At 35.7% G+C, this 23,828-nt stretch overlaps 1 protein-coding gene and 1 pseudogene across 1 annotated transcript; one reads left to right on the top strand and one right to left on the bottom strand.

Moving 5' to 3' along the window:
• The first annotated feature begins 7,698 nt into the window (after nt 1-7,698).
• Nucleotides 7,699-8,537, top strand: LOC120186897. Its single transcript, XM_039190730.1, has 2 exons — nt 7,699-7,887; nt 7,965-8,537. The coding sequence occupies exons 1-2, from the start codon at nt 7,720-7,722 to the stop codon at nt 8,520-8,522; spliced, it is 726 nt and encodes a 241-aa protein (XP_039046661.1). The 5' UTR covers nt 7,699-7,719; the 3' UTR covers nt 8,523-8,537.
• Nucleotides 8,538-10,192: 1,655 nt separating this feature from the next.
• LOC120186928 lies at nt 10,193-22,128 on the bottom strand (annotated as a pseudogene).
• Between the last annotated feature and the right edge of the window lie 1,700 nt (nt 22,129-23,828).

Genomic DNA, 23,828 nt, shown 5'->3' with positions numbered 1-23,828 from the left:
AAAAAGAACAGAGCCCATCACGGAAATAACAATCAGCAAACAATATCAAATTGCAAGCAGATCTAAACATGGAAACAAAATATTACTAGATCTCCAACAGTGAAAAAGCACACAACTTTAACAACAAGAGATGAAAGAAAAAACTCACCTGTAGCTGGAAAAGTGAAAGCAAGCAACAAACCCAGAAAGAAAAATAGAAGTTGAAGCAATCTCTATCTTGAAGAAGAAGCTGCAGCAACCTAAAAAAGAAAGAGAAGGTGCAAGGTAAAAACAAATGGAGATACAAAAGGGAGAAGAAGGGGTATATATATAGGAAATGGGATAAGTGGAATATGGATTGGACGCAAGAAGGGCCGAAGAGTAGGGTTGAGTTGACGCGGCGCACCCTTACTTAACACAAGGGTAAATCATTCTAATAGTCACAAAATAATTAGTTCACTTTTATTTTAGTCACTAAAATTAAAAAAAAAAATCATTGTGATAATTAAATCCTTAAACTATTAACGACAACTGAAGCGATACGTCCACGTGTCATCTTGTTAAAGTCATATTCGATACTTTAACGCTTCAATAATCAAAATATAAAATTTTATTAATAATAATTATTATAATAAAAATAATCGGCAAAAATGCCCAAATAATGATGTTGGGAATGTTTAATTCCCAAAATAAGGATGTCAGTCGATTATTTCCTCAAATGGGGTGAATGCTACAGGGTTACATGCATTACTTTGGATCTCTCGGCGTCTTTAGGGGTGTTGGATTCGTTCAAGGATCTCTCGGCGTCTTCAACTTTGCTACGAAACTGCCCTTGCTGCATTTGCGAGCTACGACAGTGCTGCTTCCTGAGGTGTTGTTGCTGTTGCATGTGGGAGCTCTGCATGTGGGTCTGGACGTGGGAAATCACGGGGGTGAGAAGAGAAAGTTGTTGTTGCATGTGATGCTGTTGCATGTGCAACATTCTTTGCGGACTCAACTCCCCATGGCTTTGGATTCTTTAACAGCTGAGACAAAATCAATGGAACTACCAAAACAACAGCTCCACCAGCCACAACCGTGGGATTCTCAGTTGCAAAACCGAGGACAGAATCAAGGATCCAACTTAGATCTATTTCCAATGAGGAAGGGGATCTCGTAGTCTGCTGCAAGGCTTCCTCGTACGATAAAGCTTCGACGAAACTAGTAGGGAGAACCGATGACAGTAGCAGTAGACCCCCATGCAAGCTTTTAGGTGGTTGGGTCTTGATAAAAGTTGGTTTGAATGGTGAAGCAATGGAGAGAAATGGTGGTTGTCTGGTTTCTGTTCTTCTGTCGGAAAGAATAGAGAGGGGTGTCGAGCTTGGAGTTGCTCCACTGAGGGTCCTCGTTGCATAATTTGTAGAATTGGTATGTCAGATGACAAAGGCTTAGCTTTGGGAGGAGGTATTTGGCTGCTGCATTTTGAATGTTGAAATGAGATATGATATCTGTTGCATGTGCCAGGGGTGAGCAGCTACTGTTGCCGAGCATTCCCCTGAGCATTCCCTGCATGGAAGACCGCCTATCATTATGTATTCTCATGCTTAAAGACGCCGAGCATTCCCTGCATAGAAGAAGCCGAGATATCCACCTGCATGGAAATATTTGTGTTGAAGACGCCGAGAGATCCTTGAACGAATCCAACACCCCTAAAGACGCCGAGAGATCCAAAGCAATACATTCAACCCTGTAGCATTCACCCCATTTAAAAAAATAATCGACTGACATCCTTATTTTGAGAATTAAACATTCCCAGCAGCATTATTTGGACACTTTTGCCAAAAAAAATCACATGCAAATGTAATGAAATGCATGAAGATTCAAAGACTCTCCGTTTAAATATCCGTCCTTTACTTCACTACTGACACGTGTCCAATATATTTGTTTGTCTCATTTTTTGTCACTTTCTTCCCCGTTTCCTCGCAGTTCCTTTTAATTTTTATAAGGGTTAATTCCTACTTGAACCCTCGTATTATTGTAAAGATTTGAAATTGATATCCATACTTCAAAATGTTTTAATTGAGCGCTCAAAACATCCCTAACAAAGTTAATCGGGTCATTATATTAGTTTAAGAAAGATCCTAAACAAACACTAATTTTAGATTACTAGAAATATATATATATATATATATATATGGTGAAATTATAAACATATACGTGGCTACCATATGAGTAGTTTAAATTTGATTCGTTTAAAGGAATAACTTTTGCATGAATCGAGCGGACTCATTGATTAAGTGGAAAATTTTCATCCTTAAAGGTTTCGGGTTAAAATACATTGTCTATAAGGATGTTTGAACATTCATTGTCGAATAATTAAGTTTTTTGAGCATATGTTATCTTATAATCACTTCATACTAATAAAAAAATAACTCTCTTAAATATTCACATATATTTATAATTTGATTATATATTTTAAATAGATTTGATATTAAATACAAACTGATATTAAATATTAAAATTGATAGTTTAACTCGTAAAAGAGTTAATTATTATAATAATGATACTTTAAGACAGTATAAAGAGAATAATAATATTCGTCGATTTTTCGTATAAAATTAAACAAAGTAGACATTATCCACTAATTCTATTTTAAAAAATAAATTATATAATGAGTATAATTTAATAAATTATATTTCGAATAAATCAATGAAATATAACATTTAGGGATGGCAGAATGAACAATTTTGTGGGTTTTACACCGTATCCATTCCAATTGGGGCGGGATGTGTAAGTTTATTGAGCAGTGGACGGGTGTGGATGTAAAATGCCATACCTGTCGTGGTAGTAGGTAAGTGATGGGTATGAGACCTTACCCGCATTTCATCCGCTTGCACACTAACTACTCACCATATAATTTTTGTACCATTATGAATTTAGATTTAATTGTAGAGACTATTTTATAAATTTTAAGATTTTATAAGACATAACTTGTAATTTAACCACATGTTAGAGTATAAATATTTTTTGAATTGAACACCGTTGTTTATCCATTCTCAAATTGTTGGGTATGAACGGGTACAGATGAGTATGAGATGGGTGGTAGATATCTAATTGAGTAGTGGGTGTAGGGGTAGATTTAAGAATGTATTCGCGTGGGCGGATATGGATTTAGAATTTTTACCCATAATAAATAACAGGTAGGTGGTGAATATAAAAATATTAAGTGGATATAAAGACGAGGGAAGGGATAACCGCACCCGCTCGCGGTTTGCCATCCCTAGTAACTTTACCTCAATGGTGAAATATTTGTTGTTGTTCCTTGAAGTCTCGGGTTTGAGCGCCATAAATGTCAAGAGTGCGAATGTTCAACGTCAAATGGTTTAGAGTTATCTTTGAACAGATACCGCCTTTTACAACCTTTTAACATTAAACGCTCATACCTTTGATGCTCAAATTCGGATCCTCAAGACAATATATATTCAAATATATATAATTGTTAAATGCAAATACTTATTGCACTAGCAATACAAAAGTAGCAAGCAAACCCGGAGGACGTTTTCAAATTGTATTTGTAAAAAAAGATTTTACTTTTATACTATCTATCCTTGTTGGGCAAGAAAGGGAGTTGAGCATATTACCATATTCGGCGTTAAATGTAGAATAGCAATCTACGCCGGGATAGCTCGTTCTAAATGCCTAACGTTCTCATAAATAGATATACGCAGAACATTCGGGTCGGTAATTTTTCGACTCGTGTCTTGATCTGGATGTTGCGGATACACAGTAATCGGGCAAATTATTAATTTTAAAAAATATACATAAATTTAAATGTTCGAAACTTTAAATTATATACTCTAATATCCGAACATAAAATTTAAAAGTTTGAAATACAAAATCTAATAATCCATAATATAAATAATTTATTATATTATATATAAACTAATCAGATACTCTGAAAAACACAATTTTGTGACCCGGACCCAGCATGGGAAATGTCGTGCCGGGTACCCGACCCGGTCGGATAATTAATTTTTTTGAAAAAATTATTCGATTTTTAATATTCAGGTCGACGGTCAAATCAAATGGGTCAAGTATTTTTCACACCCCTAAGTATTGATAAAAAAAATGGCAAAAGGTGCAGTAAGGAGCATGTGTTAGCCATGCGTGGTTTATAAATTATGCTGAAAAGAGGGGAAACCATAACGTGCATGTTTAAAATATAGAATTCCAGTGGCTAGTGCTGCCGCCCGGTGCTGGAATTCAGTCGGCGCGGACAAAAGCGAAAAGAATTAGTAAAGAAAAGACGCCGAAGTCCGGACGACGTGATACCGGTGGCTCCGGTGCGGTTGATGACCCGGAGTCAAAAGGCGACAGCTAAGTGCGGTTGATGGGTGGGCGGCCGTCCAAGTGCGGTTTGATCTCGGTTCTGCGTCCCACGTAAGACTTCTTTTTTCCCCCTCTCTTTTTTCTCCACTACATCGAATACTCTCGCGTTTCGAATGTGGGTAAACTATGCTTTTCGTAACTTAACTTTTACTATATTCCTGTTTTGGATACTAAACTTCATCATCTTTCATGTTAGTTATTAAACTTTCATATTGTTCTTTTTTTAGGGTAAACTACTTCAAATTTGGTTGGCTTTCGAAAATGTCATTAATTTTTTTTTTAATTTTAATATTATCGTTTATGTTTAACTCCAATTATATCATCCGTCGGTAATTCGTTAATAAGACACTGACATAACAATATTTGTCGTGACGATGATGACATAAACGACTTATTTAAAACGACGAAATTCTATAGAGGTTCAAAACTATAGTTTTGTAAACAATTTTATTATTCCCAAATTCAATTAAACAATTCATTAATCTGTCATCATTCTCAAAATAAAATTAAACCATTTCCACCCAAACCCCAAAACTCTTCGGACAACAAACGCAAAAAAATAAAAAAATAAAAAGGAGGATTTAATGTAAACGAACCGCGGAATCTCTATTGCTGAAGACATTCCTCATTTGTCCGGCGAAAAAGTTGTTCTCCGTCAAGCTTAAAGTTTGTGAATTTGTTACATTTTCTTCATTGTAAACAAGACCGAAATCCGCCTTCGGTTCTTCCTTGTTCACTTCCAAACAATCCAAACCGTAGAAATCCCGATACCCTTTGTCTGAATTTGGACCAAACGACGGAGACTGAAACTGGGTTGTTTGATAAAGGCCGAGACTTCCAAGCTGGTCCGTCGTAGGTGACAGAGGAAGAGAAAACCCAGAAACCAAATGGTATGGGTTCCCATTGCTGTTGAACAAAGCTTGAAGATCATAACCAGATGAAGAAGAAGGGTCAAAAGGAAGATCATCAAACAGTAGGCCATAATCAATGGTTTCCATCTGAAAGAAGAGTAATCAAAAACCAAACTGAACCAAGTTTCGATTCAAAATCAAAACACAAACAAAAAAAAGAGAAAAAGGGCTGATTTTCGGCGGACAAAGTGACACGGTGAGAGACCTTAGTTTGTGTTAGAAAGTGTTTGAAATTACATGGAAGAGCACGACACGACGAGGGACCTTAGTTTGTGTTATAAATTTTCAGTCACAGAAGATTCATTCACAAAGAATTTTGCGTTTGTTCGTCCGAATAGTTTTGGGGTTTGGGTGGAATGGCATAATTGATTTTGAGAATAATAAAAGTTATTTACAAAATTATGTTGTTTTAGTCTTTATAAAACTACATCGATTTTAAGAGTTGTCCTTATCATCACTGTCACGGATAACAACAGAGTAGCTTAATTAGAGTTAAACATAAACGTTAATGTTAAAATTAATAAATTTGAAACAACAATAACATTTTTGAGTTTGCGCTTAAACGTCAATTGTATTTGAAGTAGTTTATTCCCTTTTTAATTACTCATGTATTAAATGAAAATTAATGTAGTGACATGATCGATTTTATGCTGATTGTTTATTGATGTATAATAGGTTGTTCATGAACAGTTAATCTTATAATTTAGTCTAAACGGTCGGTTAATTGTTATAATGGTTATAAGATTTTTCTAATCGTAACCTAATCATTAAGAAAAAGTTAACTGCTAACGGTTAACCGTTATTAACGGTTCAGTTATAAGTTAACCTATGATTAACCTATTATAATTATTTTTTAATTTTTTTTTTCATAATTCGTACTACAAAAAAATATAGCACTTAACACATATTTACATCGGTGTAAGTATGTACATCTCCCAAAATCTTAGTACCTAACAATAAACATATAATTATATTGATGTATGTATGTTTTTATATTTTCAAAGAAATAAAAAATTAAAAATAATAAAAAATGTATATTAAGTTATTTGTATACAAAGTTTATGAAATATATATATATATATATATAAATTATAAATAATAGAAACTTATATCAAATTATTTATGTAAATATATAATAAATTAGAAATATAATTATAAATTTAATTCATTAACGGTTAACCGTTTATCAAAATTCTTATCCGTAACGTTAATCATCATTTTTAGTGGTTCGGTTAATCGAAACCGTTTAGTATTAACGGTTCGATTAATTAACCTGTTAAATATAATAGTTATATCGATTAATGATTACGATTAATGATTTTAAGATTTTTTGAACACCCTGTTAGGCAAGCTATTTGTTTCTTTTTTTGTTCCTACAATAATAAAAAAATTTAAGTTTCATTCTCATGTTATGGTGGCACAAGAATTTTAATTTATTTTTTTAATCATTTAAGACACCGATAAATTTGTCTTATCATCCTTTATCATTCTATCAATTTTTTTTTAATTTTCTTTAAACCTCATGAAATTCAATCCGAAACTTATAAAATCTCAAATTATTTTAATTTATAATCTTCATCATCCAATCACTATGAATTCATAATAATCCTTCTCCTCTTTTCACCCTTACTGTTGGCATTTAGAAGATATTTTGTCGTCGAGAAATTAAAAGAGACTCAAGATTAATATTTTTCACAAAAAATAAGGAAAATTTAGAAAATTTAGAAGAAAATCAAAGAAAGTTTGAAATAAGAACTGATAAATTTATCTTATCATCCTATCAATTTATTTTTTCATAACGTCTCTTTAAAAGTCGTAAAATTTAATTCAAAACGCATAAAATCTCAAATTATTTTAATCTATAATCTTTATTATCTGATCGATGTAAAATTATAATACGTTGTTCATCTTCTCTTCCTACTCCCATAGTACTTAGAAGAGTGTTTTATCATCGAGAAATTAAAAAAGACTTAAGATTAATATAATTCCATAAAAATATGGAAAATTTAGAAAATTAGAAGAAAATCCAATAAAGTTTTAAATAAGAAACCCTTGGGAAATAAAAGAAAATCTAAAATTAAATTTTTTTCTAAAAAGATGAAGAAAGTTTTATGACCTTTTTATAATAATAATTAATGACGAAATATAAAATAATAAAATAATTTAAAAGTTCAATAATAAAATTAAGATTTTTTTTGTTTAAAATGTAGTGCAATCAAAAGTAAATGGTGGAATTTTGTAATTTATCCAAAAAAAATTAAAATAAGAAACATACACCGCGCTATCGACGCTGCTATTTAAGCACACCTCATCCCTTCCGATTTCCTGCCAATATACGCGAGCACACCGCAAACAAAGTAACGCGAAAACCCTTCGTCTTTTAGGTTTTGAAGCAGCCAGCCATTTAGCCAAGGGCCTGGACTGAATCACAGATTCATCCCTTTCCTATATTAGGCTGTGTATGATTATGGAGAAACGATATTTGGATTGCATACTCGTCCCAACGGGGATTCTTTTCATGGTGGCTTACCATCTATGGCTTCTCTATCGGATCTTAAACCATCCCACTAGGACCGTCATCGGCGTCAACGCCATCAACCGCCGCTTCTGGGTTCAAGCTATGATGGAGGTTTGTCTTTTCTTCTTTTGTTTTCCCTTCTTTCTCAAAATCTTGATTTTCCTTATATAGATGGCGTGTCTCTGCAGGACGCGTCAAAGAATGGGGTCTTGGCGGTGCAAACGCTGAGGAATAATATAATGGCGTCGACCCTTTTGGCTTCGACGGCGATCATGCTGAGTTCCCTCATCGCCGTCTTGATGACGAGCGGGAGCGCCAATAGATCGTCGTGGTTCATATTTGGAGACACGAGCGACCTTGCATTCTCGATCAAGTTCTTCTCGATATTGTGTTGCTTCTTGGTTGCGTTTTTGCTCAACTTGCAGTCTATAAGGTATTACAGCCATGCAAGCATCCTGATCAACGTGCCCGTGAAAAAGATGTCCCACCGGCACCGCCATCTCACGGAGGAGTACGTGGCCAACACGGTGAACAGAGGCAGCTATTTTTGGTCCCTAGGGCTCCGTGCTTTCTACTTCTCTTTCCCCCTCTTTTTGTGGATCTTCGGACCCCTTCCTATGTTCTTCTGTTGCATTGCCCTCGTTTTCTTGCTGTATTTCCTCGATGTCAACTTTCAGTTCGGGTGGGCCGTTGGGACCGTCGATGAAAATGGCTGCAACCACGACGAGGAATCAGGCGACACCTGAAACAAGAGCAACCGCGGCGGCGGCTGCGTTGATTCGTTCAATCAAAGTTGAATGGAATCGCATTTCTCATCAACTGGGAGATAGGGTTGTTAATAATGGCGAGCTTTTCTCAGACGAAAAATGTAATGAAGGAGAATTGTTCCATAAACAGGAGATATTGGAAACTGATGAAAGCTTTGCTTTCTCTTTCGATTTCCTTTTCTCACCAATGGCTTTTAATGTTAAGAAATCAACAAAAAGGGGTATTGCGAGGAGTTCATCAACCGTTTCTCCTTATTTGAAAAATGTACCTGAACTCCCAAGTTGATACAATATCGTATGTTAATGAAGCAAATACAAAAACAAAATGGCTTAAGTCAAATGATAAAAAGTTCAATACTTTGCTTAAATGGAATAATTCACTAACTCTCAAATCAATTGATATTGAACGTTCACACCTTTATATTTTTAAGTCTCGAACCCGAGACTTTAAAGAATATATAACAATTTATTTACCACGTCAGGATGTCAAGTTGCACATCAGACAGAATATTCTGACTGCACATCTAAATCTAAGGCCTTTATTTTAAACATAGTTTTAATAGATGCTAAATCGAAGCACCCCGAATGCTACAACTTACTTGGGATCGAGCGAGATTGACTACGTACTCAAGACGTCGGAACTGCAGTTATTGTATACTGCTTATTGAAATAATTACAAAGAATTTTGCTTTCCTGTAGAATTTCAGGGATCCATTGGACTATCCAAGAAAATATTATTGCTCAAATACATCTCTCTCATATGACAATAATGTAGCATATAGACTCTCCACCATGACATGCTCACAGCTGTTATCTTGAAATTGCATGATCACTTTTATTGCTTCCAATCATTTACAAAATGGGTCTTTCTTTTGATATGAAGGACAATTATGATTTTCAGTGTTTTTGCTTTATGTGAACAAACTTTCCATTATAATGCAAAGTCTCCTCATGCAATGTCCTGCTTGTAAGAGGGACTTTGTATAGACTATGAACATACCAAACATGACCCAGAGATGAATAGTTAGATGGTGCACATGTTAGGAAATTGTGAGCGGAAAATATAATCAACTTGAGATCAACATGGTCTCGGTTGCCAACATTCAATGATGAGACTTTGAATATATATTGTCTTGTACTTACTTTAGATTAATAAAAAAAATTGATGAGAGAAAAATGCATTATAAATATGGAGATTACAAAGAGATTGAACACGTTTTGGGATCCCTTTTTCATGCTCCTAGTGTTTAAAGCGGTGTTTTTCCAATTCGCATCACTAGAAAAAAAATCTCCCGCACAATGGTAATTACATCCGTCTCATAATTCAAAAAGGTTAACACTCACTCTATAATTATAGAACTTATTACTTGATCAACAAGAAATATTTATTATACAAGATTTCTTTCCAAATACAAATATTTACTCGTTAAATAAACTTAAACACCAAATAACTTTCAACAAATAGAACTATACCAGAATCTAATTCAGTTGTCAAATAGAATTTATGTCAATATCTAACAACACATTCGTTTTACGAAGAGACTGCATTTCTTAAGGATACGTTCTTACATTCAGGTCTCTTCATTAATGATTTCTTTTAGCACATGCTATTGTATAAAGAATTGTGAATGAAAAGATTATGGAAAACTGAGAAAATCAATGAAACATTCTGTAAAAGATAGGTACCTATCATCATACTATTCTTGCCATTCATCTCTGAACTTCAGTTACTTTTAACTTCAGCTTCATGTTACCAGCTTGAACTATTATTTCTTCTTTATATGTGTCTACCTTTAAAACTGTTGCTCTCTTTCCAAGTGATGAAACATGCACCGTATCACCAACCTTAGGAAGCTCGGTAATTTGTTCTGTATCATTAAGGCCATAGGAACATTTAGTGATAAAAACTGTATGACATTTTCAATGGTCTAAGCTTAATAGAGACATTCCAGCACAATGAGTTTAAAAGATACATAGGCAAACATTCCTTCTCGGCACAAGAAAACTTCATCTGCTCATAAATGATACCTGATTGTGGTTGCTTAATAACTTTAATAGAGGACGAACTTGGATTGGTAGTCTGCAGCTCAGTTTCAACTGCCGCAGCCTGCTTGTATTGATTTGCTAGCGTACGCTTGCTTGCTTTACTGAGTTGAGATTGTTTCATGGCAGATGTACGAAGCTGATGTACCTTTTTGTGAAGGGTAGATCGAGCAACCGCAGCAGCCTCAGATAGTTCTCGCATCTTCTTATATCTTTGTTGAGCAACAAGATCCTGGAGCTTTCTTCTGTTGAGCAATAGCTTTTCATGAAGATCTCTTGACAACCTGTAATCACAAGCAGAATCCAGGCATTATATAGTGTTAGATTTGTCTAGAAATTAAGTTGACAAGTTGGAAATTTCATCTTGGTTGGTGGCCAACTTATTGGAAATTTCATATTGGACACATTGGAAAATTCTTTGGTAGGTGGCCAAACTTTGAACATATTGTTCTTGAAACTCAACTATAAATAGGCCTAAGTATTTCCATTAGAAATCATCCCAAAAAAAGTTATTTCTTCCTCTTGTATTCTTCATTCTCCCACTTTGGGAATTCCAAAGAATTCCATTTGTTGTAATATTGGCGATATAGTGAAGTTATCATCCGGTGTGGTGTCCGAGGAGTAAACGATATTCTCGTCGAACCTCGTAAATTTGGTGTGTTTTCTCCTTTATTGTTTTTTATTCGGTTCTTTTCCATTGTGTTTTAATGTTCAATAGTTTGACAGGTTTATCCGCTGTGCAACATTTGGTGGTTTTAATCTTGACATTTTAGGCCAATTTTAAAACTACGTTCGTGTGGGAAATAACCTGTTTTCCCCAACAATTGGAATCAGAGCTTCGGTTGAGGTTATCCTGGTGGTTCCGTTGCTGAAAAGATACAGTTCGTGATATTGAATATTGTTCGTTAGAATTAAAATGCCAAAATACGGATCAGTTGAGACATCAAGCTCTTCATCTGGACCGGTGAGGAGGGTGATGTCAAATGCAAATTTCTCGGTGGAGTTGTTCGATGGATCCAGTCATTTTGGCATGTGGCAAGGCGAGGTGTTAGACGCTTTATTCCAACAAGGTCTAGACATCGCCATTGAGGAAGAAAAGCCCGAATATATGGAGGAGAAAGAATGGGGAACAATCAATCGTTTGGCGTGCAACACGATTCGATCTTGTCTTTCCAGGGAGTAGAAGTATGGCTACAAGAACGAGATTTCTGCAAGTAAGATGTGGAAAGCTTTGGAGGAAAAATTCTTGAAGAAAAGCTCTCAGAATCGTCTCCACATGAAGAAAAGATTGTTCAGATTTGATTATCAACCAGACACCAGTATGAATGAACACATCACTGCGTTCAATGAGCTAGTAGAAGACTTATTGGGCATGGATGAAACCTTCAAATATGAAGATTTGGCTTTGATGTTGTTGTCATCTCTTCCAGATGAATTTGAGCACCTTGAGACAACGTTACTTCGTGGTAAGGATAATGTTACCCTTAAAGATGTAAATGATGCTTTGTATAATTATGAACTCATGAAGAAAACCAAGAAGGAGAGCAAGTACGAAGCAGCAGAGGCCATGGTGGCAAGAGGTCGCTCGAAAAGTCAAAAGGCAAATTGGAGAGGGAGATCAAAGTCGAAGTCCAGACTGGGAAAAGATGAATGTGCCTTTTGTCATGAGAAAGGCCATTGGAAGAAAGATTGCGTCCGAAGTTGAAGAAGAAAGGAAAAGCTGCTCCAGATGCATGTGTTGCAGAGCATGATGCACATGACTCTGACATATCATTGGTTGTTTCATCAACAACATTCCATTCCGATGAGTGGATATTAGATTCGGGTTGCACCTATCATATGTCCCCTAATCGGGAGTGGTTCTCCGATTTAGTGGAACTAAATGCAGGAGTTGTTTATATGGGCAATGACAATGCCTGTAAAACTGTTGGGATATGTTCAATTCGATTGAAGAATCAAGATGAATCAACCAGAGTTCTGACGGATGTTCGATACGTGCCCAGTTTGAAAAAAAACCTCATCTCGTTGGGAGCCTTAGAATCCAAAGGCTCAGTAGTCACTATGAGAGATGGAGTTTTAAAAGTCACATATGGCGCACTTGTGATGATGAAGGGCGTCAGGAAAAATAATTTGTATTACTACCAAGGTAGTACAATTATTGGAGCAGTTGCAGCAGCTTCCGGAGGTGATGATTTGGGCGCAACTCAGTTGTGGCATATGCGGTTGGGACATGCTGGAGAGAAATCCTTGCAAATTCTGGCAAAGAAAGGATTGTTGAAAGGTGCAAAGGCTTGCAAATTGAACTTTTACGAGCATTGTGTTCTGGGAAAGCAGAAGAGAGTGAAGTTTGACACCACTATACATAATACAAAAGGTATTATAGATTATATTCACTCAGATGTATGGGGTCCTTCAAAGACATCACCTTTAGGGGGAAACCATTATTTTGTAACTTTTGTAGATGACTTTTCCAGAAGAGTTTGGGTGTATCCGATGAAGTCTAAATATGAAGTGCTTCAAATTTTCCTGAAATGGAAAAATATGATCGAGAGCCAGACTGGTAGAAAGATCAAACATCTTAGGACGGACAATGGAGGGGAATATAAAAGTGACCCATTCTTTGACGTTTGCCATGAGTATGATATTGTTCGACACTTCACTGTTAGACATACACCACAACAGAATGGGGTGGCAGAGCGTATGAATCGAACACTATTGGAGAAAGTTCGATGTATATTGTCTAATGCTGGGTTAGGCAAGGCATTTTGGGCTGAGGCTGTGACATATGCTGGCCATCTCATTAATCGTCTGCTGTCATCAACGATAGGAGGAAAAACACCATTGGAGGTATGGTCTGGAAAACCTGCTACTGATTATGATTCCTTACATGTATTTGGATCCACTGCTTATTATCATGTGAAGGAATCCAAGCTTGATCTGAGAGCAAAGAAGGCTCTCTTTATGGGAATCACCCATGGAGTGAAGGGATTCCGCCTTTGGTGTTTAGACACCAAGAAGATAATTTGTAGCAGAGATGTTACCTTTGATGAATCTGCCCTAGTAAAGAAGGTAACAAGTGAAGCTGTCCAGACGAGTAGTACTCCGCAGCAGGTGGAGCATACTCCAAAACAGGTGGAGTTTCAGCAGATGATGATCCCAGAAGTTGATGCAGTTGATTCTTCAACTCCAATAGAAGAATCAGAAGATGAAGAGGTTCAAACCCAAGAACCATTGGAGACACTAGAAACACTTGCAGTTACAAGGCCAAGGAGAGAAATTCGTAGACTTTCTCGATTTGTTGATATGGTGGCCTATGCTCTTCCAGTTTTTGATGATGATATCCCTATCACTTACCAAGAAGCAATACAAAGCTTGGAAAGTGATAAGTGGAAAAGTGCCATGGATGAAGAAATGCAATCTCTCCAAAAGAACGACACTTGGAAACTGGCACAATTACCGAAAGGTAAAAGAGCCATTGGATGCAAGTGGGTATTTGTAAAGAAAGATGGATCTCATAACAAGAAAGATGTTCACTACAAGCCACGATTGGTAGCTAAAGGCTACGCTCAAAAGGAGGGAATCGACTACAATGAAGTATTTTCCCCTGTTGTGAAACATTTCTCCATTAGAATATTGTTGGCCTTGGTAGCACAGTTAAATTTGGAGCTAGCTCAACTTGATGTAAAGACGGCTTTCTTGCACGGTGATTTAGAAGAGGAGATCTATATGACACAGCCAGAAGGATACAAAGATGGTGGTTGTGAGAAATGGGTTTGTAAGCTGAACAAATCGCTATATGGATTGAAGCAATCTCCGAGGCAGTGGTACAAGCGATTTGATAGCTTTATGAGGAGGCAAAAGTATACTATAAGCAAATATGATCATTGTGTGTATTTGCAAAATCTCAAAGATGGATCTTTCATTTATCTTCTCTTGTACGTTGACGATATGTTGATCGCTTCGAAGAGTCAAAAGGAGATAGACAAATTAAAGGCTCAGTTGAATCAAGAGTTTGAGATGAAAGATCTAGGTGAGGCCAAGAAGATTCTTGGTATGGAGATAAGCAGTGATAGACAGAGAGGGAAGCTTTGTTTAACACAGAAGCAGTATCTGAGAAAGGTATTACAATGTTTTGGCATGAATGGAAATACCAAACATGTAAGTATCCCATTGGCTTCTCATTTAAAACTTAGTTCTCAATTATCTCCTAAAACTAACGAAGAACGAGTGTATATGGCAAAAGTTCCATATGCTAATGCAGTTGGGAGCTTGATGTATGCAATGGTGTGTACGCGTCCTGACATTTCACAAGCAGTTGGAGTTGTGAGTAGGTACATGCATGATCCTAGAGAAGGACATTGGCAAGCTGTGAAATGGATTCTACGGTATCTCCAACAAACCGTAGATGTTGGTTTAGTTTTTGAACAGGATGAAGCACTTGGTCAGTGTATGGTTGGATATGTTGATTCCAATTATGCTGGTGATTTGGATAAGCGTCGATCAACTACTGGGTATTTGTTTACTCTTGCTAAAGCCCCAGTAAGTTGGAAGTCTACATTGCAATCTACGGTGGCCTTGTCTACTACAGAGACAGAATATATGGCAGTTTCAGAGGCTGTAAAGGAAGCAATTTGGCTTAACGGGTTGATGGAAGACTTGGGAGTTGTTCAAAGTCACATTAGTCTCTATTGTGACAGTCAGAGCGCTATTCACTTAGCGAAAAATCAAGTCTACCATTCAAGGACTAAGCATATCGACGTGAGGTATCACTTTGTGCGGGAGATCTTTGAAGAAGGAAAGATTCTACTTCAGAAAATTGCGACATCAGAAAATCCTGCAGATATGATGACCAAGGTGGTAACAGTAATCAAGTTCAATCATTGTTTGAACTTGATTAACATCCTGAAAGTATAAACACCTTCGGGTGTGTGGCGCTTGTGAGCGCAATTAGAGGCACTACAAATTTGGGGAGTTGAAGAAGTTGAGTAGGCTTGGTAATTTCAAGCCAAGGTGGAGATTTGTTAGATTTGTCTAGTAATTAAGTTGACAAGTTGAAAATTTCATTTTGGTTGGTGGCCAAACTTTGAACAAATTGTTCTTGAAACTCAACTATAAATAGGCCTAAGTGTTTCCATTAGAAATCATCCCAAAAACAAGTTCTCTCTTCCTCTTGTATTCTTCATTCTCCCACTTTGGGAATTCCAAAGAATTCCATTTGTTGTAATATTGGCGATATAGTGAAGTTATCATCCGGTGTGGTGCCCGAGGAGTAGACGATATTCTCGTCGAACCTCGTAAATTTGGTGTGTTCTCTCCTTTATTGTTTTTTATTCGGTTCTTTTCCATTGTGTTTCAATGTTCAATAGTTTGACAGGTTTATCCGCTGTGCAACCTTTGGTGGTTTTAATCTTGACATTTTAGGTCAATTTTAAAACTACGTTCGTGTGGGAAATAACCCGTTTTCCCCAACATATAGAGCATCAACTAGCTTGCAATACACGCTTACAACTCCTTTAAAGACATCAGCCCTAGTTATAGTAATTATCAACGCCATATGATTAGAAAGCCACTTTTACATAATGTATAAATGCTGCATTGACTATCTCTTCTTTCTCTCCACAATTCAGTATTCCATAGTTATTAGCCTATCACATAGGGGAAAATGAACCTTAATGGTTTCCTCCTCAAGTCAAAATAGTTAATAGCAAACAGGAAAAAGGGCATTATATTTTCATTTTTTATACTTGTCAATTTCAATCATGTATTAGTATAAAAGGAACTATTGCTTTAAGAACAATGTACAGTCGAAATGCCTTCCCCAAATAATGCTCAGCCTTATATAAATTCCAGTAGTAGACCAGCCAAAAGATGGAGCTCTCTGGAACAGTTGGCAGATATAATTGGACATTGGCAAAAATGGCTGCAATTAGTATTCTTTTTAACCATTATTCTGTTGAAATGTTACAAAGATATAATAGGATCGTCAATCTATATTAAGAAAATTCTTAAAAGACTAGCTGATCAGAATATAGCTTTTATGGATTCCGAGGTAATGACTTATTATTGAGAGCCGTTACCCTGTCCTCATAGCCTTTTAAAATTTAAATCAATGGCCATTTTTGGATTTGAAGCTCATGCTTTCACATTCAGTAATCAATTTTTTTAAAAAAAAGGATACATACATTAGATAATGCCGTGACTCATTGATATTCTCTTGGAATTTTTGCTTGAATGTTTCCATATCCATTATTACCTGCAGTAAGAAACGAACTAAATATTATGTGGAATACTGATTATGTAGGAAGTAGGATGAAACAGAGAGTTCGATACTAATTCTCAATTACATAATATATATAAGCCCTAAAAACAGTTGTTTCAGCTGCCATAAAATCAAGGTGATCATACAACTGTGCAACTATACAATAGTAACTTCGATAAAGCAAAGTACAAAATAATAGTTGCTCAATCCACAGGCTGATACTAACAGATATCACGACTTGTCTAATAACAAGCATATTACAATCGAACCCAATTACCTCGTCAATCTCTGCACTAGCAGCACCATATAATTCACGAGCATCATCCACAATTATGCTTGGTACTCCCAATCTTTCAGCTATATTAATCGCGTTTGATCGACCTAAAAATATGTTACACTGCCTAAGTCAGTAAAGCCTCTCGTTACAAGAGAATGATTAATAACCAGCAATTCATCAGTAGAAAAACTTGTCTTTGAAACTTTTTGGCACAGAAAGTTAACTAGCAATTGATTGCTCATCGCCAATATCAGCAAAAACACTATCAAACCAAGGAACTTTAGCAGATTCTGAAGATAAAACATGAAGACCTGCAGTATAACAGAAACTAGGATAAGGTTATGCCGCAAAGGGTGAAAATAACCATCCAAAATAATATAACAGATAAATCAAATGAAACTACTTCTCAAAGAAATTATATCAATATTCATCATAAGCATTAGGAGAAGACCCGGTTAAATTGGAAAACTTGATATATGGTTTGAAACATTAATATGGTAGTTCATCTTTTGTTTCACAAACATTTCACTATTGATTAACCTGGCATACATACAAGTAAACACAACTTCTGTATAAGCAAAAAGCTTAGATTGAGAAAAAGCCAATATGTTTATTATTTGGCATAAATACAAGTTAACAAAACTTTCATATAAGCAAAAAGATTAGAATGAGAAAAGGCCAATATGTTAATAACACAAGCATGGAACATTATTAGAATTCTTATGCCTCCATTCAGTTTTTCATGATCATACATGAGTCATTAAAGAAAAAGGTAAACCTGATTTTGCCATCATAGCAGCCAATTGTCTTTAAGCATATAGTTTTACCACCAGTATTAGGGCCAGTTATGACCAGCACTCTCGTCTTCTGAGAAATAAGAAAATCAACTGGTACAGGGGGAGCTTCTTCTAGTGCTCTAACCTGGAACCAAGGGAATAATCATTTTGAAACTGACCACTGAAAATATTATTTAGCCACTGACTAAACCAACAGCTGATGGATAATATTAAGTTATTAACTAGTTACCTGCTTTTGCAAGGATGAAAAATCTAATTCTGCTTCTCCTTTCACTGTCATATTCTCTGCCTGCAGTTTTCTTCTCCTGATTTCCTAAGGAAAAAGGCAGTTAGAATAGAAGAAGGGATAACTGCAAAATTGGAATGAAGTTAACCACTTTAATCGAGAGAGTTGCTTGAGCAAAATTTAGTAACTGTAACTATTTCTTGTGCCAATTATCGTAGATAAACAACAATTTTAAACACCACTGAGGACCCAAGAATAACAAAAAATCAATTTTCATAAGCTTATATGAAATTTACAATTCTAGAGTGTTTTTAGGCAAAGGAAATGTTAGGACAACAAAAATTAGCAATATGTTACTTACAGAAGCAGCATTGCGGACATTCTTCCGAGCCGTGCTCAGCTTTTGCCTATGCTGCTGAAGTAATAAAGGATGATAAGCCCTAGGCAGATAGAAAATCCATTCCTTTTTTGGATTTGGTGCCTGTGACGTTTTGTCCTTTGATCTGTAAGATTCAGCTGTTAAAGGTCCATTGATATCTTCTGGAAGGAATATATTAGGATATGTCCTTCCATATGAAAGACTATAAGTCGCACGAGCATAAATCTAGATTTCAAGAAAAAGAAACAGTATAAAAATAGAATAATCAACAAGTAGAAACAAATTATTATTTCATTAAACATGAAAAAAATGTTATAAAATCTAGTGCAGAAAAATATTTTGAAACTCTTGTATTGGTGAAGTAGAAGTATGACGGGTTCCACATTGCAAGGACCTACCAAGTATAGCAGGTTCCACAATGCAAGGACCGAATAGGTCTTTCCTCACAGTTTACACTACGCATGCAAACATAATTTCAATCCTAATAGGTCTTCTGTACGGGGCACTGTGCATGCAAACATATCTTCAATCCTTTTTCTCCCTTTCTTTTTTCAAACTTGAAGGTAGCATAAGGAGAAGACACTCATCACAAACTAAAATGGCGTAACTATGATATTCCTATATCTCTTTAAGGCTTCAATTATCAGAATAAAAAAATCCATATCTAAACCTTTCTAAGAATCTTTTCTTTTAACCTTTTCCATAAGCAAATTATAATCCAAGAAGTTGCAATAAATTGCCTACCATATCCAATTGAATCGCAGTTCTCAAGCTCTTTTCCATGTCGTCAAGATCCATTTGTATCTGCATAGATGGTAGTAACAGAAACACACAATGAGAGATAAATTAAAATATGGATAAAAAATTAATTTCACACATTAAAGTAAGCAACCTTTTCTGTCACCATTAAAAGCACATCCGTCTCAGCTTTTGCTACTAATGCTCTTGCTTGCTGTAACTCATCATTCAAAGGAACAGCTGCAAATGGCTCTATTATACTTCCTGAACCACTAGAACCATTTATATCGTTTCAAGAACATGGTATTAAAAGGTAAGCTCCCATCAACAGCTCATGAGCATAAAAGCAATACAAAAAGATCTGACCTTCAAATTTATTTTAGAATCAATTCAGGTGGAAAAATCAGGAAATGCTACTATTCTAGTACAAACTGAACCGCTTCATCCTATAATCTTCTTATGTCAGTATTTTGTCTAAAAAATAAATTAAATGTGCATTTTCTTAAACAATGTTGTTGGTGAAGAAATTTCTAAGTAGCATGGTAAAATTTCTATCATAAATATTGAAGGTTAAGCTACATTCTCTTTGATTCAAGTTTTACAGTTAATAAGGATGTGAGAAAAAGGAAAAGTAATAGTTTTCGTAAGGGTTTTCAACTTGAATCATCATATAGAAACGAACTCTGCAAGTCCTGATGAGGAATCTTGAAACCTACTTTCATCCGAATGGGGTTTGCCAATGTTTTCATGTGCCTCCATAATAGAAATTTTATAGTTGCATGGCCCTGCTAAGCGGTAGCCTCTAACACACAAGATACAGAACTGGGCTAAACCTTCTCATATCAAACATAGACATAATAGCATAAGTTGATAGCGAAATTAAGCAACAATTTTATGCACCTGGACAATAGAAGACCCTTCAAACTTGTCGGTTGATCAGTCCCTGATCTTATACACCATCTACCATCAACACTTCTGGTCGGCTTAACCAATAAAGCAGTTGCATTTAGGACAACAGCGTCATTTCCATGCAGATCGATAAAGCATAATTGGGTATAAAATGCATCTTACCATAAAGGTTGATTCTTTTGTTTCATTCCTAATTAGATTGTCCATCAATTGATGCAACTGAACAGGCAAGAAACTACACAGTTAAAATAGCAAAGGGGGGGAAAAGCTTTGAGCCAATATTATAATTAACAGAAGATTATGTGAAAGCAACATTTGTAAAGCAGTAATAGTAGGTTTGCACTCTAATAAAAAAAACACTAGCACATATAAAAGCATTCCTTGAGCATGGAAAGGAGTGATTTGAATACTAGAAATACAGAACCTACGTAGAGGTAGACCAAACTTGATATAATTTGAAGTACCTAAGAACCTCATGCCTCAAAATTTCCTAAAGTGCAAGAACTTAATTGACATGAATGAAGGTAAAATGATTCATGTGTCCTACTACATAGACAAAGAAGCCTGGGTTAAGGGCTTAAGGCTTAGCCGAGTTTAATAACCTTTCTATCTCATTCAATCAGCAAGATGTATGAATTGTACTTCTATTTAATTTCTCTCTCTTTCTGAAGGCACTGATGGGAATTGCCAAGGAAGAACAGGGTAACAATTGAGTTCTTTTACCGATGGTGCCTAAGAAAAAAAGCCAAGAAATTTCACCTTTCTTTCAAGTGTTCGGACTTGATAACGAGCTTTTATAAGGGCAGGACTCTGAAAAAGAAAAAGTTTTAACATAGAATGAGATCAATGGCATGTGATTTAAAAAAAAAAAAAAACTTATTTCCCTATTCTTAATTTCACGGATGAAATTCCAAGGCAAAAGGAACAGACCGCAGAGTCTTTAACAGATCCATCTTCATCTATAACTTGCTGAATCAACTTGATTATCGATCTATTTACAATCAGTTGAGTAATCTGCGAGCAATTCCGCCAAATATTCAAAATACATTGGATAAAAATTAAAATTGTGCTCATCTGTATTTATAAATTTCAAAATAATTTTTTTTATTTATTCTTGGAAAAGAGAAAAAGAACGTAAATCTAGATGCCGCATAAGCAGTTGGAAGAATACTAAACCGCTAAGCATTTGAAGGGCAGAGTTACCATTTCACTGAGAGGCATGAATTGTTTATACCAATCAGAGTCTTGCTTGATTGCAGCTTTTAAACTAAGCTGCAAAGCTTCGAAAAACTGTAGTAGAGACAGAAGAGCCATTGCTTTATTTGCATCTAAAGGTAAAAGCCTCCGTGCATGTTTGATGGCAGCTTCAACCTTTTAAGATACAAAAACACAAACACTTGGAAGAGTCATGAAAGGGCAGAAATAAATTATAAAAAACAAGCAGAAAATATTACGAGAGCAAGGTCGACGGAAGTCAAGTCCAAGTTAAAAGAGTCATGGTTGTGCATTTGGATCGCAGCATCGGTTTCTTGTAAAAGCCTCAAACTGTCTTGGAACGTTTGGTTGAGAGACCAAAAGCTGGGCCTATCGAATTCTCAATCGTCATTAAAAAAACAGCGGGTTTTATCTAAAAGGAAGAGGAAAAGCTAAAGAAAAACCTTCGTTGCTTGACGACCCAAGGATGTGCGGGCAAAAGAGGCGACCGATTGACAGAGTTTATCCCATTCTAGAACCCTGAGAGAATCGTACCTGACACCGGATTGATTATTATGGTGTTCCATCGAGCATGATACTTTGAAATAAACATTCCTCCTCGGGATTATACTGATTGGGAAGCCGAAGATGGCGCCCGCCGCTGCAAAGAGTGGCGGTGGCATGCTCTTTACCTGTTATAAATGGCGGGAGGATGCGGATTGGGATTTAACGGTCTCCCTAGCTCCTGCTCCGAAGGCTTCATTTTTATCCGTGTTAATGACTCAAATTTTTATTTTTTTAAATTTTTTTAACTCATTTTCTCTTACTTAATATTTTTAAAAAAATGTGTAAATTATGCACTTGGTACCTAAAGTATCCGTTTTAAATCATTTTAGTATTTAAACTTTCATTTTTTTCAAAATTATACCTAAAGTTTAGTTTTATTTCATTTTAATACTCGCTGTTAAAAACTTTAATTTTTGTTTCATTTCAGTACCCCGTTCAAAATTCAACGTTAAATTATGAAAAAAATTTAAGTTTAAGTACTAAAACGAACCAAAACTGATAGTTTATGTACGAAACACGTTAAATTTTTAACTATAGATACTAAAATAAAATGAAAATTATATGTTAGGTATGATTTTAAAAATTTAAAAGTTTAGGTACTAAATGAATAATTTACCAAAAAATTATACTATCTAAATAATTTTGGCAAACTATCTTTTTTGACCCTCAAACTTTACCAGTTTAATCATTTTAGTTCTTAAATTTTTATCCCATCTCTTTTGGATATTGAACTTTTTTTTACTTTAATTTTTTTTGTCAATTTTATCCAAACATGGCATAATACACGTAAATCAAACATTGGATTACTATTTAAAAAATTAAAACATAATTATTGGAAGAATGAATAATATATGGTAATAATAATAATTAATTACCACCATATTTGATCAAGTTGTTTATATATATAATCCGGCTTTCAATTGCCACAAATCATACTATCACAATTCACAAGCATCAGAACAGTAGGCTCAGCTCCTCCTTGTTTTCATTGCCTTTAGCTTCTTCCCCGCTCGATTCTTGATCAACTTCAGCCTTCTTTACCGGCTCCACCGCATCATCATCATCATCCTTTGAAGAAACCGGTTCACCACCAGCAGCAGCAGCCTCCTCCTTGGGTTTAGAAACTTCCACCGATGGTTCCTCCTCGGTCTTATTCTCACCTCCATCAGTATTGTCCTGCAACGAACACAACTTTTTCAACGCCTGTAAATCATGTAGTAAATGCAGTAAAATAGAAATTAAGGGTGGTAATATGTTTAGTTACATGATCACCGGTCTCAGGTTGAGATTTCTCGGACTTCACCGGACGTTCGGCGGATTTGCTGAACACCTTAGGTTTGCTCTGTTGAAATTCAAAAGCACATGGCGTGGAAATTCAATGTATGGGCGGCTACACAATTCAACAATAATTAGGTTGCCTAATTTTGTTGAATTTGGGCAAGGGTTAATCACCAAATTGAGCCATTGTATTTTAGGGTAATTACAAGATTAGTCCTTAAGTTTCAACTATAAATACCCTAGCTCATTTAGCTTCAAAATTATCCCAAAACATTTCTTTCTTCCTATACTAGAGAGCTTTCTTGTGAGTAGTGAGTGTTTTGTAAACACCTGTAAATTTTCTCTCTTAGTAAAAGATCTGCAGCAGCCCGGAGACGTAAGCACAATTGGCTGAACTCCGTTATCAATTTTCGGGTATTATTTTTCCGCTTTTATTTCGCATTCTCACTAATCTGGTTATAGGGAAATTACTTGTACTGGGTTTATTTTCCTAACAACTGGTATCATGAGCTTTTGGTTGTAAATTTTGTCAATTTTTCTGCGAGGTTACTATTCACGTGAATAGTGAATTTCGTGAATAGTGAAATTCGGTCGGCGATACGAGTTTGTCGACGGAGG

This window comes from Hibiscus syriacus, unplaced genomic scaffold (assembly GCF_006381635.1).
Source record: "Hibiscus syriacus cultivar Baekdansim isolate YM2019G1 unplaced genomic scaffold, ASM638163v2 tig00113721_pilon, whole genome shotgun sequence".
Classification (NCBI taxonomy): Eukaryota; Viridiplantae; Streptophyta; class Magnoliopsida; order Malvales; family Malvaceae; genus Hibiscus; species Hibiscus syriacus.
The sequence above is the reverse complement of the archived record's forward strand: the minus strand, read 5'-3'. Positions and strand labels throughout refer to the sequence as shown.